The sequence below is a fragment of the Alternaria metachromatica genome (assembly GCF_023757995.1).
Source record: "Alternaria metachromatica strain BMP 0045 chromosome Unknown scaffold_32, whole genome shotgun sequence".
In the NCBI taxonomy this organism is placed as follows: Eukaryota; Fungi; Ascomycota; class Dothideomycetes; order Pleosporales; family Pleosporaceae; genus Alternaria; species Alternaria metachromatica.
The window spans coordinates 111,706-132,021 of NW_026055523.1; the positions used below are offsets into that span (position 1 = coordinate 111,706).

Below are 20,316 nucleotides of genomic sequence, written 5' to 3' on the forward strand. Positions count from 1 at the left end.
ATCTCGTGATGGCTACCTTCACTTGCGCGATGTTTAGGCACCACAACCACGACAATGCGCACAGACTCCACGGCCCGATATGAGGCTACGAGAGTCGCGATCACCAAATCGCACTGAACAACCAAGATCAACACCAACTCCTCGCATCACCAGCCCGAACGAAAACCAAGCCCCGGCCTGATTCAAAGGCGCGCTCTACTCTCCGTCGATACAACCCACCACCCAGGTAGCTACATACCACCTTCAAAATGGCCTTCAACATGCCTACCACTCCACACATCGTCGCCCCCACAGCCCCCCACACCCACACCATCATCTTCCTCCACGGCCGCGGCAGCGACGCCAAGACCTTCTGCTCGGAGCTCTTTGAAAGCGAAGACAGTTCCGTGCGAAAGTTCACCGACATCTTCCCCGGTATAAAATGGGTCTTCCCCAACGCCCCATCAACCTGCGCAGTTACCGAGCGAGAAGTAATACCGCAATGGTTCGACATGACATCCGTACAACGGCCCGACCAAGACGCCGAGTCACAGAAAGAAGAATTATGGCAGAGCGTCGCGCAGATTCTAGGAGTCCTTGAAGAAGAGATGAAGCCTGTGGGATTGCGCAATGTGATTATAGCGGGGATGAGTCAGGGGTGCGCTACTGGTATTTTCACTCTGGTCACTTCTGGTATCCGTGTTGGAGGGTTCATGGGGCTGTGTGGGTGGTTGCCGTTGGCGGAAGAGCTATCGACTCTCATGGGGGTGCCTGGACGGGAGCGGGGTGTGTTTGAGATGCCGTTGCTTTTGCAGCATTGCAAGGACGACGAGGTTGTGCCTGTTAGGAATGGGGAGAAGCTTAGGAAGAAACTTGAAGAGTGGAGTGGGGTCGTAGATTGGAAGTGCTTTGAAGAGGGCGGGCATTGGCTTAATGAGCCTGGGGGTATGGATGGGTTGGTGGAGTTCATTCAGAAGGTTATGAGGGCTTCGCCTTTCCCTATACCCGTTAAAGAGGAAAAGAAAACAGAGGAGAAACCGAAGAGCAGAGATTGGTAGAGCGGTGTAGACTTCTAGGAGGCAAGTGTTTGGATGTTTTCCTCTGGGGGGTGCACGGCTAAGGGAGGACTTCCTTGTAAAGATTGTTTCATATTCATATATGGCTTGAATAGACCTTGAAATGGAGATTGCACTGATACAACCTCTCCCTAGGTGCCTTGCCCCCCATCGTATCTGTTGTCCTGCATCTCTCCTCCACGCATCCAGAGAATCTCTCTACAGCAAAGTCTTCCCACTCCTCAACGCCTCCAAATCACCCATAGTAAACCTCACATACCGATCCTCACCAGGCTTCATCCACATAACCACATCATCACCACCACCCACAACCTTAGTGCCAAACTTATCAATCTCCATACCCTCCGTCCGCAGCGGCGCCTTATTTTGCTTCTGGTTATCCGTGTTACTAGCTTCCTTGACCAAGCGCAAGAAGACCGGTACTGCGTATCTTGGCAGCTTGCTCCTCGAGTACTCCAACAACGCTTTCCAGTCGAACGTCTCGGCGCTGACGCCATCGGCAAGTCGAAGAGCTACGCAGCCCGCGCGACCATCATGGCCAGGGACAAGTGTACCATATACAATGGCCTCACCCACACCGGGGTACTGTCCGAGAACCTCTGCTACCTCAGCTGTAGACACATTCTCGCTCTTCCATCGGAATGTATCGCCCAGTCGGTCAAGGAAGAACCAGCGTCCATCGTCATCCCGTCTAAGCGCATCGCCAGATCGGTAGAACAGATCGCCTTTCTTGAACACGTTCCTCTCAAACTTCTTCGCCGTGGCTTTTGGGTTGTTATGGTATCCAGCGAATGCTTCTTCACCCGGTACAGCGACCAAGATCTCGCCACCCTCGTTATACGAATTGCGCCTCACGAATCCAGTCTTGGGGTCTCGGAGTAGCTCTCCAGTTTCCGGGTCGATGGGAACAGGTATGTATACATCGTGAAGAAGTCGTCTGATGATAGCACCGTGCTGCGCTACTGTCGTTGCCGTGAAGGGTCCCTTGCTGTGAACCACCATACCAAGAACGCCTTCTGTCGAGTTGAAGAATTCTATTACTTCAGGGACGTTGAAGCGCTCTTTGAACCGGTTCCAGACATCGGGTCGCATGCCGTTGCCGTACATGGCGCGTAGTCGGTGGTCTCGCTCCCGTGGATGTGGTGGCGCCATAAGCAGATATCGCGCTGCTTCGCCGACGTAAACGAAAAGGGTAGACTGAGAGTCGTGGATGTCGTCCCAAAATGTGCTGACGGAGAACTTTCGTCCTATCGCCACGCTAACACCACCTGAAAGGGCTGATAGCACAGATAGACCACCTGTACCATGGAAAAGCGGCATGCAGCAATACCATCGATCTCCATTTGGTCCGGCTTTCTGGTCAAAGGCAAGGGTTTGCGGATTTCCTCGTTCGTGGAAACGGTTTACCATGAACTTTCCTCCTTTTGGTAGACCCGTCGTTCCTGATGTGTACAAGAGACATGTCGGATCGGACCCCTTGACGTTCTCTCTGTACTGATCGCCGGGTACCTGAGTGCTGTGCTGCTGAACCTTGCTAATCAGGTCTCGATCGACCCGGAAAGCTGTGACACCCAACTCTTCCACTGTCGTCCTCACACCCTCGAATCGCTCCTGGCATCCCTCTTCCTCGTCAACAACCACAACCTTCACGTCCGCGACTTTGAGACAATGCACCAATCCTTCTCCTTTGAGGTTGTAGTTCAGGTGGGCAGGCGCGGCACCGATGGAAAATAGGCCCAACCAGATAACCATGAAGTCTGCGCTGTTCATCATGTAAGTAGCAACCATATCACCCGGCTTTACGCCTTGGGAAAGAAAGAAGTGTCCCCATTGGACGGCGCCATCGTGAACTTGTTGCCATGTGTACTTTTTGTCCCGCGACCAGATGGCTAGGTTGTTGCTGTAAAGTGGAACGTGGGTCGCGAAAGCGTACCAAGGGGATAGCCTCTTAGTTTTCTCTGTGTTGACTTAGCTCCGAATTGCGTCTCAACGTAAGTAAAGGTATCGCTGGGGCTACATACCGAGTTGCTCATAGTAGCTAGCTGCGTTCTTCTTGAACCTCAGTCCTCTCAGGTCCTGTGCAATGTGGTATTTCGCGTTGATGTAGGCTGCTAGCCCGGAAATAGCTGCTACAGATGCAGCAGCCGCTGTTGCATCCATCTTGACTGATCTCGGTCTCTGATTCCTCTTTCGTGTAAATGTTGGACGTGGGTGTGAGAGAGGCACTGGGAGTGAAAAGCTTCAATTCAAGGAGGAAACGCAATGGCCCGGTGTGATCGTCTTCCACAGTTGCCGTTTGTCGGTCCTACTGCTAGCTGAGTCCGGAGCTAATAAGATACCGAGGTCGAGTCAGTTTAGTGGGTCTTGCGAGACGCGTAGTGAGTGCGGGGGTGACCTAGCGCGTCGGACATTTGTACAGCGATTGCTTGTCTTTCGGGGAAAGCTTTGCGAGGCGTGGAGCGAAGTTTGACTTATGACGGTGATGTTTGCTGTGGCAGAGGCTTGTGGCTGAGATGGCTACAGATCACGGTCAATGTACCAACGATAACCACGATAATATCAGAAGGGGGCTACCCTTGCATACGGATGACAGCTATATTTCCTTTCTTATCTGAGAAATGTATATGCTGACCTATGGGTGTCATTCGACGCAGCTATACAACGGCTCGAAATTTCTCGATCGCAAAACGCGTCTTCCCAATATCTTGAACATGAACTTGGCATAACATGGCCATTGTCTTATTTGACTCCCTTCTTCTCCTTCTTGCCAATGTTCTCTGTGCCCGGTGGCACCTTGAGCCCTCCAAACACCAATGCGCCGACTCCGACCATGCCGGCAGCTCCGGTCGCATATGCCGTCTCGCGGCCCGCCCACCAGTAGAGGGTGCAGAAGATGAGGGGTCCGAGGGAACGTCCGATTTGACCTGATATATGTTAGTAGATGTTCCGATGGAGATGGGAGTCTTGGCTTACCGAAGCTCCGATGGTTGCCCAGCTTGTTGCCTCGCTCGTCTGCGCTCGCCTCGAATGACGAAAGACTGTTGAGGCCGGTAACGACGGTCGCGCTTGTTACGGCAAGAAGCGCAGCGGCCCCGTATAGTGCGCCCTGCGTCTGGACCCTTCCGAGCATGAGGAAGGCGATGGTGCAGCTTACCACTCCCATTTGGACCACCTTGAGAGGGTGCATCCGCCGCACTACGGATCCTTGGAGGAGAGACGCGACTAGTCCAATGAAACCAAGCAACCGGCCAGAGTCCTTGGCCTGGTAGGAGAAGAGGTCGTATGTCATGAAGGGTAGCGAGAACTCCATGCCGCTGAAGAATAGGATGAAAGTGAAGTGCGTAGCGTTGAGTAGGAAGTGCGAGTTCGTTCGGCCGCGAGATTTTGGTGCTTCGCTGCCTTTCGCATGCCCGTTCGTGGTGCCGTTCTCAGCCCTGCTCGCCGATGGTAGCGTCTCTGGGAGGCTGACGTAGAGGTAGATGGTCTCTGAGACGATCAAGAACAGGGAGAAGCCCGCTGCCATGGCGAACGGGTTCTTGTCCATGACTTGCAGTGTAGACAGGTATGCGCCCAGCGCCGGCCCGAAGGTGAAAGCGATGCTGAAGCACACGCCCACAAGCGCCATGGTCGAGCCTCTCTGGCTGTCGTCGCTGATGTCGGTCGCGATGGCCATGGCAAGCTGCACGTTGCCCTCGCTCAGTCCTCCCACCACGCGGCTGGCAAGGAAGGTGCGGAAGTCGGTCGCAGCAACCCAGAGCGCAACGCTGAAGATGTTGCCCACCATAGACCACAGAAGAGCTGTGCGCCTGCCATATTTGTCTGAAAGTGTTCCGATAAAAGGAGACGCGACTGCCTGGCACAGCGAGAAGAGCGATCCGAGTGCGCCGCCGAGCAGGACTATGTCGTAGCGGGAGTTGATGGGTTTCGCGAACGAGTTCTTGTACGCATTGAGGCCGGCGAGAATCTTGGAGAGGATCGTGTTCGGGTCTCCGGTTTCATGGTTACGGTAGAACTCGATGAGTTTGGGGAACAGCGGGAGGATGAATGTAAAGGATATCTGTCAGGGTCAGCCCACGCGAGCGGTTACACGCGACGGGGATGACGTACCAAGTCTAGCAGCAGCGAGATGAACAGCACCTTCAACACCCTCTTCCGCAGTGCCGGCGGTACCGGAGTCGTGTCTGAGCCCATGTCGAAGATGTGCGATGGTTATCCAGCCCAGTCGCAAGAACCCCGAAGCAGCGAATGGAGATGTGGACACAAGTAATCGGCGGCAGCTGTCTGGTTAAAAGCAGCGCAGCGAACGAATAGAGGGGAAGGGTCTAGTTCAGCTTGGACTGCAGACCCTCATCTAATGATACACTAGAAATAGAACAAGTCGCGAGTTGTGGTCATTGGTGGCAAGCGCCGAAGTGTATTCGGGTCATGACGAAGTTTGGCCGTACGCGGGTGGCTCTGTTTGTGAAACAGGTGGAACAGGTGGGCACGAACCACGTACTTGAAACACCACAAGAAAGTATCTGAGGCAGCCACGGCACCCATGCCCACATGGGCAGAGTCATTGTACTGGCATGCTGCGAAAAGGAGATGTGGCTTCTGTGAGCGCGCCATGGCTTGAGCAAGTATCGCAGGCGCGGATGCGACGCTCGAGTAGACAAGCCGAGGCAATGTGGAGCTTCACGTCGATCATCCATCCCCAGCATCACCCGACCAAGCCGATAGCGTACGTGTAGACGGCGAGCCTTCCGACATTCCAAATGGTCTACCAGAGATACTCGTAACATTCTACACTGTTCCAGGCTCACGATGGGCAACCCGGAGGCAGATCGGCTAAAGGCAATGGCAGCCGTACAGGCCATGTTCGAGAAGTACAAGCTACTTGCAGCTCGTAGGCCAAAGAACCACGTGGTACGGAGATATCGATACCATTCACGAAGCTACTATTAATTTTGACCAGGACTTCGACCGCGAAGTCATGCTGAATCTGGAGCTTGTGGATGCCACTCTCGATGGCACCGTTACCTACGAGTTCTTCATTGCGCCCAACCTATCCAACTTGAACAGTATGTAACTAGGTGTTGATCACTACCCGTAGCTGATATGCGGCAGACGTCATGCATGGAGGTGCTGCTGGAGTCATATTCGACATGTCAACAACGACAGCACTTTGTCCCCTAGCTCGGCCTGGCTTCTGGGAATTCATGGGCGGTGTTACACGAACCCTCAACATCTCCTATCTCAAAGCTGTGCCAATCAACACCAGAGTGCGGCTCAACAGCAAGGTAGTGAGTATCGGAAAGCAGATGGCCATGATCCGAGGCGACATGACCAGTCTGGACAGAAAGATCACATATTGTACCGTGGAGCACCACAAAGTGAACGCGCCCGTGATCAAAGAGCATCTAGACGTAAAGACAGCATGGGATGAGGAGTTTGCCAGGGAGTGGAAAGCGAAGGGACTAGAAGACGTGAAGAGTAAAATATGATGAACTTGCTCAGGCCAAACGCCGAGACATGGATTTTGTACACTTGCTTCGTAGCATGCTGTGACATCATTAAGAGTCTTTGCTCCATCGTGAATGTCGGCAAAACTGGTATCATATGACCTCCGTCTATTTCCTCTTGTTGAACTTCTTGGATTCTGTAATGGGTCAGTATCGTCCATACAGCCCGTCTTAGATGCATGGTGCTTACCAGCAGCAGTCCTCTTCTTCTTGGGCGCGCCCTTTCCTCTTGACTTTGCAACATTGAGGTGCTCTAGCCAGTCTTCCTCTTCTTCATCGATGATCTGGTGTTCGGGGTAGAGGCTTCGCAATTGACTAATTGTTCCTATCCGCGGCGGGTAGTAAGAAGCGACAGCGGGACCCTTGAGGCGCTGGTGCAGGATGCGCGATCCGAGACGGATGCGTTCGGGGTTGTATGTGGTGTTGAAGACTTTGCATTGGACCTGTTTATGTCAGTGAGATGAACGAAGACTTTGTCAGTAATCATACACACCCTCATCAGGTCCAAGACCCTCTGCCGTGGGACCGCCATTGTGCCTGCGATGCGGGTCTGGGGCGTTGCGGCGATATCTGAAATGTCGCGGAGGTGCCCTTGGCGCTCCCGACTAGCGCGACTGAGCCTCTCACCAACTTTCGAGGCACCAACTCGTCACCAACCACACACGCAAAGACTGACCACCATTCCTGGCTATGGCGTCGCAAAAACGTGGTGGGGGCTTCAATCACTATGGCTGGGACCAACAGCACAAGAGGCACCAGCCTCAGCCTCAGCATCGCAACGGCGCGAATCACAATTCACATCCACCGCAGCCTGAGCTCTCCTCCCAGGACATGCAGACTGGACTAACGGCTCTGCTGGACAGATTTGTCGCAGAAGAGGCGACTGTCGGGGCAGACAAGGATATCCTCCATCACGCGCACGAGCTCCGTCGCCTACTTTGCGCCCGGAACAACCCAATCTCTGCCAGAGCGAAGCGCGAGCTCGACGAGAAACGGCCTGACAAAGCAGTCAAAGTCGCCATACCCGAATACGTCGAGCGCAAAGTACGCGCCGCCCAGGACTTGCCTCCCTTACCGCCTATCAAAGAACCCCACCTGCACGAAGCAGTCTTCACGCATCGATCCGCCGTCTTCGACCCTAGCATCCCCGGCTCCACGCTCGGCGGTGACCTCAGTCTAGACTACGAGCGACTCGAACTCCTCGGCGACGCCTACATCGAACTCATTGCCTCCCGCGCTCTCTATAACCGCTTCCCACACGTCGACGTCCCAGACCTCTGCACCTGGCGCGAACGACTAGTCGAGAACTCGGCTTTGAGCAAGTTCTCCAACGCCTATGGGTTCCCAGACCGACTGAAGCATCGCTCTCAGTGGGACAAGAACTCCAAGCAATACCAGAAGGTCGTCGCCGACATCGTCGAAGCCTATGTCGCAGCAATCGTGCTATCCGACCCAGAGAACGGATTCGAGACGGCAGAGACATGGCTGACTGAGCTCTGGGCACCACAACTCCTCGGCTTCAAGGAGAAGATCATCGAGAATCCTCAAGCCAGAGACCAGCTCAACAAGCTTGTTCTCGGCAAAGGCGTCAAGCTCATCGCCAAAGAGGAGAAACCCATGACCTACGACTCGAACAGCGTGCAGTGCTACCACATCGGCATGTATCTCACCGGCTGGGGCTACGACAACGAATGGCTCGGCAGCGGCGATGGACAGAACAAGGTGCAGGCTGGTGTCGCCGCGGCCGCAGACGCCCTGAAGCGGAATAGCCCAGTACTGCAAGACGCTATACGGCAGAAAGATGAGCTGCGAGCCGCGCGCTTGAAGGAACAAGAAGAGAAGACTGTAGGAGGCACTGAACCGCAGAACATCCTCAACACTGAAGCGTCAAATGGTAAAGTGTCAGACGATCAGGACGCTACGCAGAAGAAGCGGAAAAAGGAAGACGAAGATGCACCACATGAGAAGAAGAAGCATAGGAAAGAGAAGAAGCACAAGGCTACGGCTGACAATGGCAGCTCCTGATCATGTCGTGTCACGGCGATTGTCAATACCCTTGCTCTCGGATTGAGCATTGCTGAGTACAATTGTTCACGTAGCTAATTCACGATGTCTTCCCATGTAGGCGATGGCCAGGTAGGTAGGTAGGTAGCCATCAAAACGTATCCTCCCGGATGCTCTCGTCATAATCTCCAGCATCCAAGGCCTGTCCCCCATCACAGCGATCCAAGACTCGACGCGAACAAGTAACGCGGCCTGCAGACGTCTCGTCCCTGTCACAATTATCTATACGCAAGAACACAACACATCAGCGCAATGGATGCCTGATCCCCTCTTTAGCAAATTTAGACTATGCATACTTAGACGAAAAGATCCGAATATTCAGTAGCAAACATCAAATGCAAAGATCCAATCCTCATCACTCACTATATTCAATTCTGATGTAACGCATTTCGCGCCTCCAGCTTTTACTTCCAACGAAGTCTGTGGTATGCCTGCCCTAAACGCCATGTTTTCCCAAAATCCTCCTCTACTTCTTCAGCGCTCGCCCAGCGATGTCCTTGCGATACTGCATCCCCTCAAAGTGTATGCACTCGACGCCCTTGTAAGCCTTCGCAACAGCTTCTTCCAGCGTAGGCGCCGTAGCCGTAGAAGCGATGACCCGGCCACCGGCAGTCTTGAGCGTGTTATCCGAGAAAGAAGTTCCGGCGTGGAAGAGGACGACATCTGTGTTTTCTTAGCATCATCACAACCTCCATAGATAAGAGGAAAAAAGAGACTCACCCTCAGGAACAGCATCCAGCCTCATAACCGTGCCCTTCTCATAACTCCCCGGGTAACCCCCCGCAGCCACAACAACCGTCGCGGCACTCTTGTCGGACACCTTAACATCCACATCCCCCAGTCTCCCCTCCGCACACGCCGCCATAACCTCCGCTAAATCCCCCTCCATAAGCGCCAGCAAGCTCTGCGTCTCTGGGTCTCCAAACCGGACGTTGTATTCCAGCACCTTGGCCCCGTTCTTCGTCATCATCAGCCCCGTGAAGAGCACGCCTCTAAACTCGAAGCCCTCGGCGCGCATGCCGTCGACGGTGGGTTGCAGGATCTCTTTGTCGACTTGCGAGAGCACGTCGGCGGGTGCGATAAGTGTGGGCGCATATGTTCCCATGCCGCCGGTGTTGGGGCCTTGGTCGTTGTCGAAGATGCGTTTGTGGTCCTGTGCGGGAGGGAGGGATTTGATTGTGCGGCCGTCGCTGAAGGTTAGGATGGATAACTCGTCGCCTTCTAGGAACTCTTCGATTACGACTTCATCGCCTGCGGTGCCGAATTCGCGGGTGAGCATTATGTCTTTGAGGGCGGCGTGGGCTTCTTCTTTGGTTTGCGGGATTATAACGCCTTTTCCTGCTGCGAGACCCGAGGCTTTGATTACGACGTTGTGGGAGATGGAGTCGAGATATGCTTTTGCGTCGTCGTATTTGCTGAAGTTTTCGTAGGCGGCGGTGGGGATGTTGTGCCGTTTCATGAAGTCTTTGCTGAAGGTCTTGCTGCCTTCCATGCGCGCGGCGGCTGCGCTGGGTCCGAAGGCTTTGATGCTGCTGAGGCCATTGTCGCGGAAGTAGTCGACGATGCCGGCGACGAGGGGGGCTTCGGGGCCGGGTATCAAGAGGTTGATGTTCTTTTCTTTGGAGAAGGCGACGAGGCCGGCGAAGTCGCTGTCTTTTACGGTGGTTACGTTGGTGACTTTGCTGGAGAGGGTTGCGGTGCCGCCGTTACCGGGGCAGACGTATATGTGCTCGATCGAGGGCGATTGCAGGAGTTTCCAGGCGATGGCGTGTTCGCGACCGCCGTTGCCGACTAGGAGAACGCGGAGAGATTCAGACATGGTGTGTGATGTGTGTACAATGGCTTGTTGCGTCGTGGGAGTGTTTGCGCCTGGAAATTTTTGGGAGCGCATGCCCCGCCGTGGGGTAGCATGCAGGGATCTGCGGGAGTGAGGTCACTCAGCCCTACCAGGTCCCTGGGCTGTCTCGTGTTTTCCTTTCATGACACTTGACTTGAGATACATTTACAGCAAAATCACGGCGTATGCCCCTGTTCACATTTCACCGTCGCGTCGTATAAGTGCTAAAGAATCAGAGTCTTCATGTAGGTTCAGCGGGGAAAGGTCATGACCAATGGTCAGATAAAGCTGGCATTCAGTCGAATGGTCTACACTATTGGATTACGATTGAAGACCTGGAATAGGGTATCGATGTAGTAATAGTGTACATACACTGAAACGTGCACTGAAAAGCAAGCTGACCCCAGTTCATACGACGATGGACCGGCCCTCATGTCGTCGTCCACAAGACTGCCGACATCGGCAATTGCACCTGCAACCTTTCTTGAGAGATCCATACCAATAGTCCTTCAAGCTCGCATCAAGCTGCAGTATCTGGATGGACACAAGAATATAGATGATCTGCCGATCTGTGCGCTCTTCGTGCGTAGCAAGCCAATAGAGTATGAAGATGGAGACGGATCTCATCAACATCCATGTAATGTCGTAGAGAAGGTGGCCAATGACAAATGACTATCCATCATTCTCGCGCTCAATACTGCGCTCGTGTTCTCTGACGGAATGACTTGAAGCGCTCCTGGGTGGCTCCGGAGCTGATTTGACTTGAGCGTCGAACTCCGAAGAGGGCACAAGCGTGTCGTCTGACTGCGGCTCTGCGGGCGAGCATTCGCGTTTGCCGAATAATTCCCGTTGCACAGCACCTGAAGTAAAGTCACATCAGCCAAGGCCATTGTGGTTTTGCTTTGCCTTCATGAAGAGCTGACCTAGCACGTCAGGCTGTGCTATGCCAGGGTTCTGCATGTATGGTTGTTGCTGATGCATGCTCGGCATATGTTGGGTGTTGTGGTTGTGTATGCTGAAACCGGCGTCTTGTTCGCGTTGTTGGCCGAAGAGCTCTCGTAGAGACAGTTGGCGGCCCATCGGGGCAGAGGAAGCGGGTTCGGCAGGCTCGTTCGCTTGTACGGCAGGCTCAAGGGCTTCGCGGCTCGCTCTTGCCCTGTCGGCGATGTCCATCATCTTGGCGGCAGTCTCGACACGGCAGTTGGCGGTGGAAGCTGGTGGTGGGTCGGCGAAGATCCAGATGCCGTAGACCTGCTCGCCCTGAATGATGACATAGGGATCAGATATCTCCATCTCTTCACTGCTAGTGAGCTCCTGGTAGAAGTTGTCTAGGCCGCGACGGTTGAGGATGATGGCGCAGTATCGCTCAGCGCCGATGGGCGAGGGAGTCAGCTGGCAGATGAAGAGAGTACCCTCAATGCCCATCTTCTCCCATGACTGCGTCTCGAGGTTGAAGGTATACAGCGCGGCGTAGGGCGTGACATGCTCTATGGCGACGAGGTCGGCGTACTCGCGACGCAGGACGGAGAAGTTGAGCTCTTCGTTTGACCGCGGCGGTGGGAGGGGCACGTCGACAGCAGGCGGCGCGTCCGTTTCGTAGTCTGACGGCTGAGGAGGCGGCTGGTTCTGGTTTGCGCGGCCTTTGCGGTGTGGCGCCATGACTGATATGGATGTTTGTTGTGGTGGAGGTGAAGGCGAGGGAGTGTGGACGGGATTGGTGTAGTCAGGCACCGAGCCCTGGAAGCTCCTGCCCTGCAGCGTGGGGTGTCGAAGAGCTAAGCACAGCCATGGCAGCCCGGCTCTTCACCATCGTCATTGCTAAGAGCGGACTGTGGCTCAACTGCCCGCTTAATCACACAGAGTAATCGCCATGGGATGACTGCCCGACATTCACGCAGACCCTGCATCGCCTCCCTGCAAACCTTCGCCGCGCATCCTCGCCCTCCGCCATCCTCCTTCACCCCGCCATGGCGCCCGACGCCTCTTCCGTGCGCTCCACTGAGCGCCTCGATGCCACCATCCCCGGCGCATTCGATCCGCGCACGCCGAGCATAGCTTCCATCACCACCCACCAGACATCGCTCTCGCAGGCGTTATACGAGCGCCGCGCCGAGTACACGCGACCGCGCAACGTGCGCATCAAAGTCGGCACCTGGAACACGGGCGCGCAAAAAGGCACCGAGCAAGACGTCGGCAAGTGGTTCGTCCAGGGCAAGGGCATTGAAGAGTCGCTCGCTGGGCTCGGCGTGTCCGACCCTGGAGAGCACGGCAAGGGCAGCAGAGAGAGCATTCCCGCCCAGGAAGCACGGCATAGCACATTAGAGCCTACTGTCCCCCACCGCGAATCAGGAGAGGTCCCAGGCAGAGAAGAGGTCGATATCTACGTGCTGGGTCTCCAGGAGATTGTCGACATCACTTCTGCCGCAGAGGCTCTGAGACCCTTCACCGACCCCTCCACGGCGAACAAATGGAAAGCCTCGCTGGAAGCTGTGCTGCCCAAGGGCTATCAGCTGGTATCAGAGCAGCAGCTCATTGGTCTGTGGCTAGTCATCTATGCCTCCCCAGCCGTCCTACCGCAGATCAAGAATGTTAGTACCACAAGTGTCGGCACTGGCTTGATGGGATACATGGGCAACAAGGGCGGTGTCACGACCCGCATCGTTCTGGGAGAGACAACTCGGCTCGTCTTCATAAATTCCCATCTGGCGGCTGGAGCGGACAAGTCATCTTTGGAGAGAAGAAATTGGGACGCTGCCCAGATCAACTCCCGAACACGCTTCGATCCTGTAATAGATTCCCTAGGCTCTTCGCAGAACACCGGTGAAGGTTTAGGTGACGAGGACTTTGCCTTTTGGTTTGGCGACCTGAACTATCGTCTCCATGGCATGCCAGGCGACGACGTGCGCCGCCTACTCACCATACATACAAAAGACTTGGACAAAGAAGAAAATGCCGGTCGTACTTCGACATCTGACGACTCCGGGTATGGCTCGAAGCAATCATCTGAAGAAGCGCGCGACGCCGTTCCTATGCCGCCAGAACTCGATCCAGCCTCACTGCAAACCACCATCTCATCCCTACTACCGCACGATGAGTTGCACCAAATGATGAAGAGCGACAAGGCTTTCCATGATGGGTGGGAAGAAGGCCCGATTCGGTTCTTGCCGTCCTACAAGTACGACGTCGGCAAAGTTGGCGTTTTCGACTCAAGCGAGAAGCGCCGCTGTCCTAGTTGGTGCGATCGCATCCTTTACCGTACGCGAGCATCTAAACAGGAATATGAAACCCGAGTCAGAGAACAAGAGGCGGCACGTAAACATGCTGAAGAGATGGAGGGGATCGATCTGCCAGGCGACTACGATGTCAACAGTGTCAAGAATGTATTGTACGCCTATGACGAAGACAACGATGGTGACGACGACTACGATGAAAACGAGGACCCAGAGCCTGAGCCGATCAAGACCAAAGACGATCTCGAGGCTGAGATACTGCTCGAGTACTACACCACCCACATGCGTGTTCTCAGTTCCGACCACAAACCCTTGGACGCTGTCTTCAAACTGCAATACGACGCCGTCATCCCTGAGCTGAAGACTGCCATTCATGCCGAAGTCGCTCGTGAGATAGACCGCCAGGAGAACGAAGGCCGCCCGTCGATTGCAGTAGTGGTAGAACGGGCGACTGGCTCTCCATCTGACGGGCGAGACAAAACAGACAGCACCTTCGAAGGTGTCGACTTCGGTGACGTCAAGTTCGCAAAGTCTACAAGACGTAACATCACCATCGCAAACACTGGTCGGGTACCAGCCACCTTCGGGTTCGCTGATCGTCCGGTGGACAAAGACCAACCTGCCGGCCCGTTCCCGCCATGGCTCTCTGTTACTTTTGACAAGGCCCAAGACAAGCTTGATAAGCCAAGTCCAGACGACATCCATCAATACTTCACGCTCGCGCCTGCCGAGGTACTTAATGTCGAGCTGAAACTCAAGATTGAGAGTACCAGTTCAGTTCGCGATCTCAACGAAGGAGATGCCGTGCTTGACGAAATCCTCGTTCTCCGCGTCGAAAACGGACGTGACCACTTCCTCCCAATACGCGCCCACTGGCAACCGTCGGCACTCGCAAGGTCCATTGACAAGCTGATCAAGATTCCCGAAGGCGGTATCAGAAAGCTGCAAAACCAGATACCAGCCCGTGGCGAGGTAAAATGGAGCGTGCCTAGGGAAGTATTTCGGCTGACCGAGGCGATAGAAGACCTGACGGAGCGAACCCTGGCCGAATGGGACATGACCAAGAGCGAAGGGGAGAGGGCGCCCTGGCAGGACAACGCAGGGTGGCCTTTTGTTGAGGGTCGAAATAATAATGGACATGACAGAGAGGACGAGCTTGCAGGGATTTATGAGGCGCTGGACTGCGATACCCCATTCGTCGACGCATTCTATCCGGAGACCCGCAGCACCGAGCGGGTCGAAATGTTAGCTGAAGCCCTCATCACTTTCCTCTCCAGCCTCACAGACGGCGTGATCACCAAGAGTCTGTGGGAAAAGTTAGAAGAAGCATTAGCCCGTCAGGAGAAGGCCTCGAAAAGTGCATCTTCCCCCTTCTTCACATCTGACGACGAGAAGATGACCATCTTGGAGATACTAGCAACAGCACCCAACCACAACGCTACTTTCCTCCTCATTCTCTCCTTTCTCCAAAACATCGCGAACCAGATTACCGAGGTGTCGAAGCCGCGCCCGGAGGATAGCAACAAGAGAGCAAGCATGGATATGAGCCTTCCGTCTAGTCCGCAAGCCAAGGTCAGAAGGAAGACGTTGAGTCGGGTGCCTGAACAGGCTATCCGCCAGCTTATCGTGAGGAACTACGCTGTTGTCTTTGCGGATTGTCTAGTCAAGTGGAAGGATGGTGGTAGAGAGAAGGAAAGGGCAGCTAGGAAAGAGAAGATGGTTGGAGTGCTTGAGTTGTTTTTGAAGCAGGACTGAGCATGCACTTGGAAATTGATGAAGGACTAGTCATTGGCAGATGTAGTGATACCCGATCAGTACCTGGTAATATCAAGCGAACGTACCTGTATTGCGCTCCATGTCTTTTTTGTATAATGTCAACGTTTAACACATTTCCGAAGTCGGGTGGTCGATCTCTGTCGGTCAGGACAGTCCGTGGTTCTAGAACCTGGAAGCCGTCGACGCACGCTATACCACACAAAGCATAGCGCCCCCATGCACGATCCCCGGTTAGAACATTAGCGCATCCGAGATATCAAAAGTCGCGCTTCTTCAAAACGCACTTCAGTCCCCTCTCCAACCTCACAATACCAATCCAGCACCGTCCCCGTCCCCCAAAATGTCTTCCACAGCCCCCGCCTCGCAGATCCACCTCCGCACACCCCCGGAGCCCGGAAAGAAACCCGCATCCCGCACCTACCTCATCTACTTCGTAACCGGCAACCCAGGCCTCGTAGAATACTACCGCACCTTCCTCACCCACCTCTACGGGCTACTAACCCACAACACCGCCTCGGACCGGTCCATAGAATTCCAAGTCTACGGCCGCAGTCTCTCCGGGTTTGAAATGAACGACGCTGAGATCAAGACTATGAAATGGCGGAAACAGCCGCCGTATGGGTTGCAAGACCAGATTAGGCATTCGGAGGATGAGCTTGCGGAGCTGGTGGAGGAGGTTAAGGAGAGTGGTGGTGCGAGGGATGTTAGGGTGGTTTTGGTGGGGCATAGTGTGGGGAGTTATATTTGTCTGGAGATTATTAGGAGGTTGAGGGCGCATGGGATGGTGGGGGAGGATTTTGAGACGAGGGTTGTTGGGGCGGTGGGGCTGTTTCCTACGGTGGTGGATATTGCGAGGAGTGAGAGTGGGATGAAGGCTTCTGTGAGTACATTTTCCTTGATCCAATCAGGTCCTCTCTACGAAAGAGCAGTATCGTCAACACAAGAGCTTCTTCTTTCGCCTGAGATTCGAGCGTTTCTTGGGACGCATCCCCTACGATGGCCTGGAGATGGCGGGCTAGGCACAACTTCCGCATTTCATACGACCCATGCGCGAGGAGGTGCTCTCTGATGAGAGGTACCTCAAATCCAAGAGCCTTGGGATGCATCTCGCGTTCCATTAAGACATGGGCCGACTGTTTTGTTGGACGCGTCCTTATACATGTCTTTCTGGCATATGCTAACAGTATCGTGTAGCCCTTCCTGAAGAACTCCAATTTTGCGACCTTCGCAGCCCTCTTCGTCAACTTTCTTACCATGTTCTTACCCATCTCAATTCTTACAACCCTAATCGCAAAATTCATGGACTTCCCCACGGACGCCGCGCAAACCACCGCCGCCTTTGTCAAATCCCCCCACGGCATCCACGAAGCACTCCACATGGCCCGCGATGAGATGTTCCAAATCGACACCGACATCTGGGACGAGGAGATCTGGGGCGCCGCCGCTTCAGAGCCCGCAACCAAGCATCCGCACCCGCGGCCCATCTTGCGCTTCTTGTTCGCACGCAAAGATCATTGGGTTGCTGATGCGACGAGGGATGCGCTGATCCACACTCGCGGGAGGTTCAGCCGTGGGGATGGCGTAGAGGAGGTTGAGGGCCAGGGCGAGAATTGGAAACCCATTATGGAGATTGATGAGAGGGAGGGGTGGCCGCATGGGTTTTGTATTCGCCACGGGGTGCCGGTGGCGGAGAAGGTGGCGGGGTATGTTCGGGCGATTGTGGCGCAGGATATGGCGAGGAAGTAGCGACTCTTATTGGTGGGTTTCAGGAAGCATCTCACAGCATGGGGTATATGTACAGGGGCAGATTAGGTGCTCGCGAGACCAAAGAAAAACAGAAACTCTATGTTGCAGCAGATCTGACTAACATTCCATGCAAGATAGTCGGGATTGATGGAGATGCTGGGGTCATTTTGGATACGTTTTTCTTATCAAGACATAGTGTTGTGTATGCAGCAATGCGGCACAGCCCCTGCCATCATGGGTAGCAATGCATGGTTGCAAATATCATGCACGAGATCGGAAGTCATCTTCCCCGCTTTCAGCCTGTTCATTCTCAATCTCTTCCCACTCCCCAGCCTCACCGTTCACACCCTTCGTTCGCTCTTCATTTCCTCAATCGACGTCTCGCTCCGATACCAAAGATCACTTCAACGGCCTTTGCCGGCCACGCCAGCGAAGCCTTCACAATGCCACGCAAACCCCACAAAACCCCGCCAGCTCAGCCATACCAATATAACGAGCTGCCTCGTGATGGGTCTTTCCGCTACATCGTTCTACACCGAGGCACCGGAAACGACCCTCTCAAATGCAGTCTACAGACAGCGCCCTTGGCCAAGACAACATTCGAGGCTATATCCTATGTCTGGGGCAAAAGCAAGAAGAACAAGAAGATCATGTGCGACGGCCGCGTGATCAGAATCACCAAGAGTCTTTCCAATGTGCTGCGGCGACTTCGGCTCCCTCATAAACGGCGTAAGCTATGGGCTGATGGCATTTGCATCAATCAAGATGATTTGGAAGAGAAGGGGCACCAGGTAGCCATTATGGGGGATATATACCGGTCGGCGAAGTGTGTCTTGATCTACATTGGACTCGAGGACTATGGCGATGGACCACTGGCGTGCTCTTTAGTGGATGACGTCTATCAGCTGATCGACTTGACTTGCAAAGACATCAATATGGAGCCGGATGCCTTTCCTGAACTCAGACGTGATGCTACCTTGCTGTCTGACTCTCGCTGGAATGCTCTATTCAACCTGTTCCGTCAAAGCTGGTTTAAGCGTGGTTGGGTTGTCAGAGAAGCAGCAGTCGCGCAGTACGGTTTAGTCATCTGGCACAATAGTGTATTCAGCTGGAAAAAGCTGATACGAATATCCCTATGGTTGGAAATGCGTGGGAGCCAAGTTCGCGATAATTTCGACTTCTGGTCAGGCACCATGATGTCCCATATGCAGGCTTCCAGACAGAGAGAGGAGGCTTTTGTTGCAACTTTAGCTGATGGAGCCTTATGGCCGGCGCAGTCTCTGCTATCACAGCTCCACTCTGGAAGATTTCTGCAGCTATCAGATCGTCGCGATAGAATATACGCTTTCATGGAACTGTTTGACAGCAGGGAGCGTCCGGTTGCTATGGAACCTGACTATCACCTATCCCCTCTACAGGTGTACCATCAATTCGCAGTAAGGTACATCCAAGAAGCAAAGGATATTCAGATACTGGATTATGTCTGTCACCCACATAACAGGGAATTCCTTGAAACACCGTCATGGGTACCACGCTGGGATGATGATAGTAGAGTCTCACTTCCGAGCGCATCAGTTGCACGCAAGCTGCCTACCAGTGCTCGTGACGGATCCATCTGTGAACCCAAAATCATAGATGATCACATCCTTTCCGTAAAAGGTGTTATTTTCGATAGTGTTCTGTATGTTTCAGACATCTTCCAAGGAGAAGAAGAGGATCAGCAGGAAATGTTCAGTGAGGCCTGGGCCTTTGTTTCTCAGACGCTCAACACTTCGCCTTACGGGACTCATCGCAGTTTGGATGCCTTCATAGATTGTTTTGCCTGCGGTATGACCTATGGAAATCCTTTTCGTTACTATCAGTCTAGGGCTGCAATGATTACATATCGCAAGACCCACGGAATGTATGGCAGGACGCCATCGGCCGACCCCCCACACGACGATGAACTAGCATCTCATGAAAGCGTCGTTTGGCATAACATGAAGAACGCCATTGCCAACAGGCGATTCATCTCTACCAGGCGCGGATACTGGGGTATGGCTCCTGATATTACCAGGGAAGACGATTTATGCGCAATCATCTTTGGTTGCGAAATGCCCTGCATCTTGGAACGGACTAGTCGAAAGCAGCATTACGAATATGTCGGGGCGACATGGCTATTGGGCTCACATTCGGATTCGTGGGAGGGTTATGGCGACATCCTTTTTAATTATCCATTGGGTGCTGACGGGAGCAAGGAGTGGGTAGATTGGGACGTCGAAGAACAAGACATCTACCTGGTGTGAAGTAGAAGACTCCATGCTACCAGCTTGCAATACTTTGAGATGCACGAACGCTCGCCTGCCCGCTACAATCAATGCACCTTTGAGCGACACACTAACGTCATCGGTGTTAGCGATAACAGTACCAACCCTCCTGTCCACGCGTCTTCCCCTTTCACCCTGTGGTATGTTGTCATTTAAAGCCTTCTCTGGTGAACCAACAATGTGATCCACCATGGTCCGCTCGACGTCGCCACGATACCGAGCATTCTCTCCCTCGCTGGATGAGAACCCCACTTTCATGTCGGCTTAGACTTCCGGCCGAAAGATCGGATGTATGCAATGCCAGATGATACCTTGCGCTATTATAGCGACAGGATCCGTAAAAACGTTTCCCTTTGTAGAGACTACATTTGCGTGAACGTCTGTATTAAAGGCAGCTATAGCATTGACCAGCAGGCTGTCGGCGTCAATGTTGGTTGGAGAAAGTAGTTTGGTGCACGTACTTTTTCAGCGGGCCCGGTGAGCGAGCGGGCCGTTAAGGCTGTCAATTCTGTGATGTAAGGTTGATCCGGCCGTTACATCCGATTCCCTTCTTAGTCCTCACCCTCTCTCCGCATGCGGAGAGCAGAGTTCTGTCGTTCGCAACTCGAACTTCTCGCCACACTAACACCACCTGCTTGTGTCGAGCTTCCACGGCTGCTCGAAGCAGCCATCCACGCCTTGCTGGCTACGACTCCAGTGCGCGACTATATGTTTTCCAGTTCTCACAGACTGTTGTTTGCAACTGTGACTCGTCTAGTGTCGCAAGCCTGTCGCTCGTTCCTACCCGGTCATCCATAT

At 53.9% G+C, this 20,316-nt stretch overlaps 10 protein-coding genes across 10 annotated transcripts; 5 read left to right on the forward strand and 5 right to left on the reverse strand.

Moving 5' to 3' along the window:
* Positions 1-248: 248 nt before the first annotated feature.
* Positions 249-1,037, forward strand: J4E83_009353 (uncharacterized protein; the record flags this gene model as incomplete). Its single annotated transcript, XM_049336242.1, has 1 exon — positions 249-1,037. One exon carries the CDS (start codon positions 249-251, stop codon positions 1,035-1,037), a length of 789 nt encoding a protein of 262 aa, XP_049184566.1.
* A 216-nt stretch (positions 1,038-1,253) lies between these two features.
* Positions 1,254-3,215, reverse strand: J4E83_009354 (uncharacterized protein; the record flags this gene model as incomplete). The annotated part of the gene is made up of 2 exons (XM_049336243.1): positions 1,254-3,013; positions 3,077-3,215. 2 exons carry the CDS (start codon positions 3,213-3,215, stop codon positions 1,254-1,256), a joined length of 1,899 nt encoding a protein of 632 aa, XP_049184567.1.
* Positions 3,216-3,794: 579 nt separating this feature from the next.
* Positions 3,795-5,246, reverse strand: J4E83_009355 (uncharacterized protein; the record flags this gene model as incomplete). Its single annotated transcript, XM_049336244.1, has 3 exons — positions 3,795-3,979; positions 4,029-5,112; positions 5,163-5,246. The coding sequence occupies 3 exons, from the start codon at positions 5,244-5,246 to the stop codon at positions 3,795-3,797; spliced, it is 1,353 nt and encodes a 450-aa protein (XP_049184568.1).
* A 476-nt stretch (positions 5,247-5,722) lies between these two features.
* Positions 5,723-6,541, forward strand: J4E83_009356 (uncharacterized protein; the record flags this gene model as incomplete). Its single annotated transcript, XM_049336245.1, has 4 exons — positions 5,723-5,778; positions 5,855-5,963; positions 6,013-6,118; positions 6,165-6,541. The coding sequence occupies 4 exons, from the start codon at positions 5,723-5,725 to the stop codon at positions 6,539-6,541; spliced, it is 648 nt and encodes a 215-aa protein (XP_049184569.1).
* Positions 6,542-6,667: 126 nt separating this feature from the next.
* On the reverse strand, positions 6,668-7,091 carry J4E83_009357 (uncharacterized protein; the record flags this gene model as incomplete). Its single annotated transcript, XM_049336246.1, has 3 exons — positions 6,668-6,696; positions 6,750-7,002; positions 7,053-7,091. 3 exons carry the CDS (start codon positions 7,089-7,091, stop codon positions 6,668-6,670), a joined length of 321 nt encoding a protein of 106 aa, XP_049184570.1.
* A 158-nt stretch (positions 7,092-7,249) lies between these two features.
* J4E83_009358 (uncharacterized protein) lies at positions 7,250-8,584 on the forward strand (the record flags this gene model as incomplete). Its single annotated transcript, XM_049336247.1, has 1 exon — positions 7,250-8,584. One exon carries the CDS (start codon positions 7,250-7,252, stop codon positions 8,582-8,584), a length of 1,335 nt encoding a protein of 444 aa, XP_049184571.1.
* A 505-nt stretch (positions 8,585-9,089) lies between these two features.
* Positions 9,090-10,442, reverse strand: J4E83_009359 (uncharacterized protein; the record flags this gene model as incomplete). Its single annotated transcript, XM_049336248.1, has 2 exons — positions 9,090-9,286; positions 9,344-10,442. The coding sequence occupies 2 exons, from the start codon at positions 10,440-10,442 to the stop codon at positions 9,090-9,092; spliced, it is 1,296 nt and encodes a 431-aa protein (XP_049184572.1).
* Positions 10,443-11,336: 894 nt separating this feature from the next.
* J4E83_009360 (uncharacterized protein) lies at positions 11,337-12,119 on the reverse strand (the record flags this gene model as incomplete). Its single annotated transcript, XM_049336249.1, has 1 exon — positions 11,337-12,119. One exon carries the CDS (start codon positions 12,117-12,119, stop codon positions 11,337-11,339), a length of 783 nt encoding a protein of 260 aa, XP_049184573.1.
* Positions 12,120-12,427: 308 nt separating this feature from the next.
* Positions 12,428-15,445, forward strand: J4E83_009361 (uncharacterized protein; the record flags this gene model as incomplete). Its single annotated transcript, XM_049336250.1, has 1 exon — positions 12,428-15,445. The coding sequence occupies one exon, from the start codon at positions 12,428-12,430 to the stop codon at positions 15,443-15,445; it is 3,018 nt and encodes a 1,005-aa protein (XP_049184574.1).
* A 361-nt stretch (positions 15,446-15,806) lies between these two features.
* On the forward strand, positions 15,807-17,212 carry J4E83_009362 (uncharacterized protein; the record flags this gene model as incomplete). Its single annotated transcript, XM_049336251.1, has 2 exons — positions 15,807-16,346; positions 16,661-17,212. 2 exons carry the CDS (start codon positions 15,807-15,809, stop codon positions 17,210-17,212), a joined length of 1,092 nt encoding a protein of 363 aa, XP_049184575.1.
* Between the last annotated feature and the right edge of the window lie 3,104 nt (positions 17,213-20,316).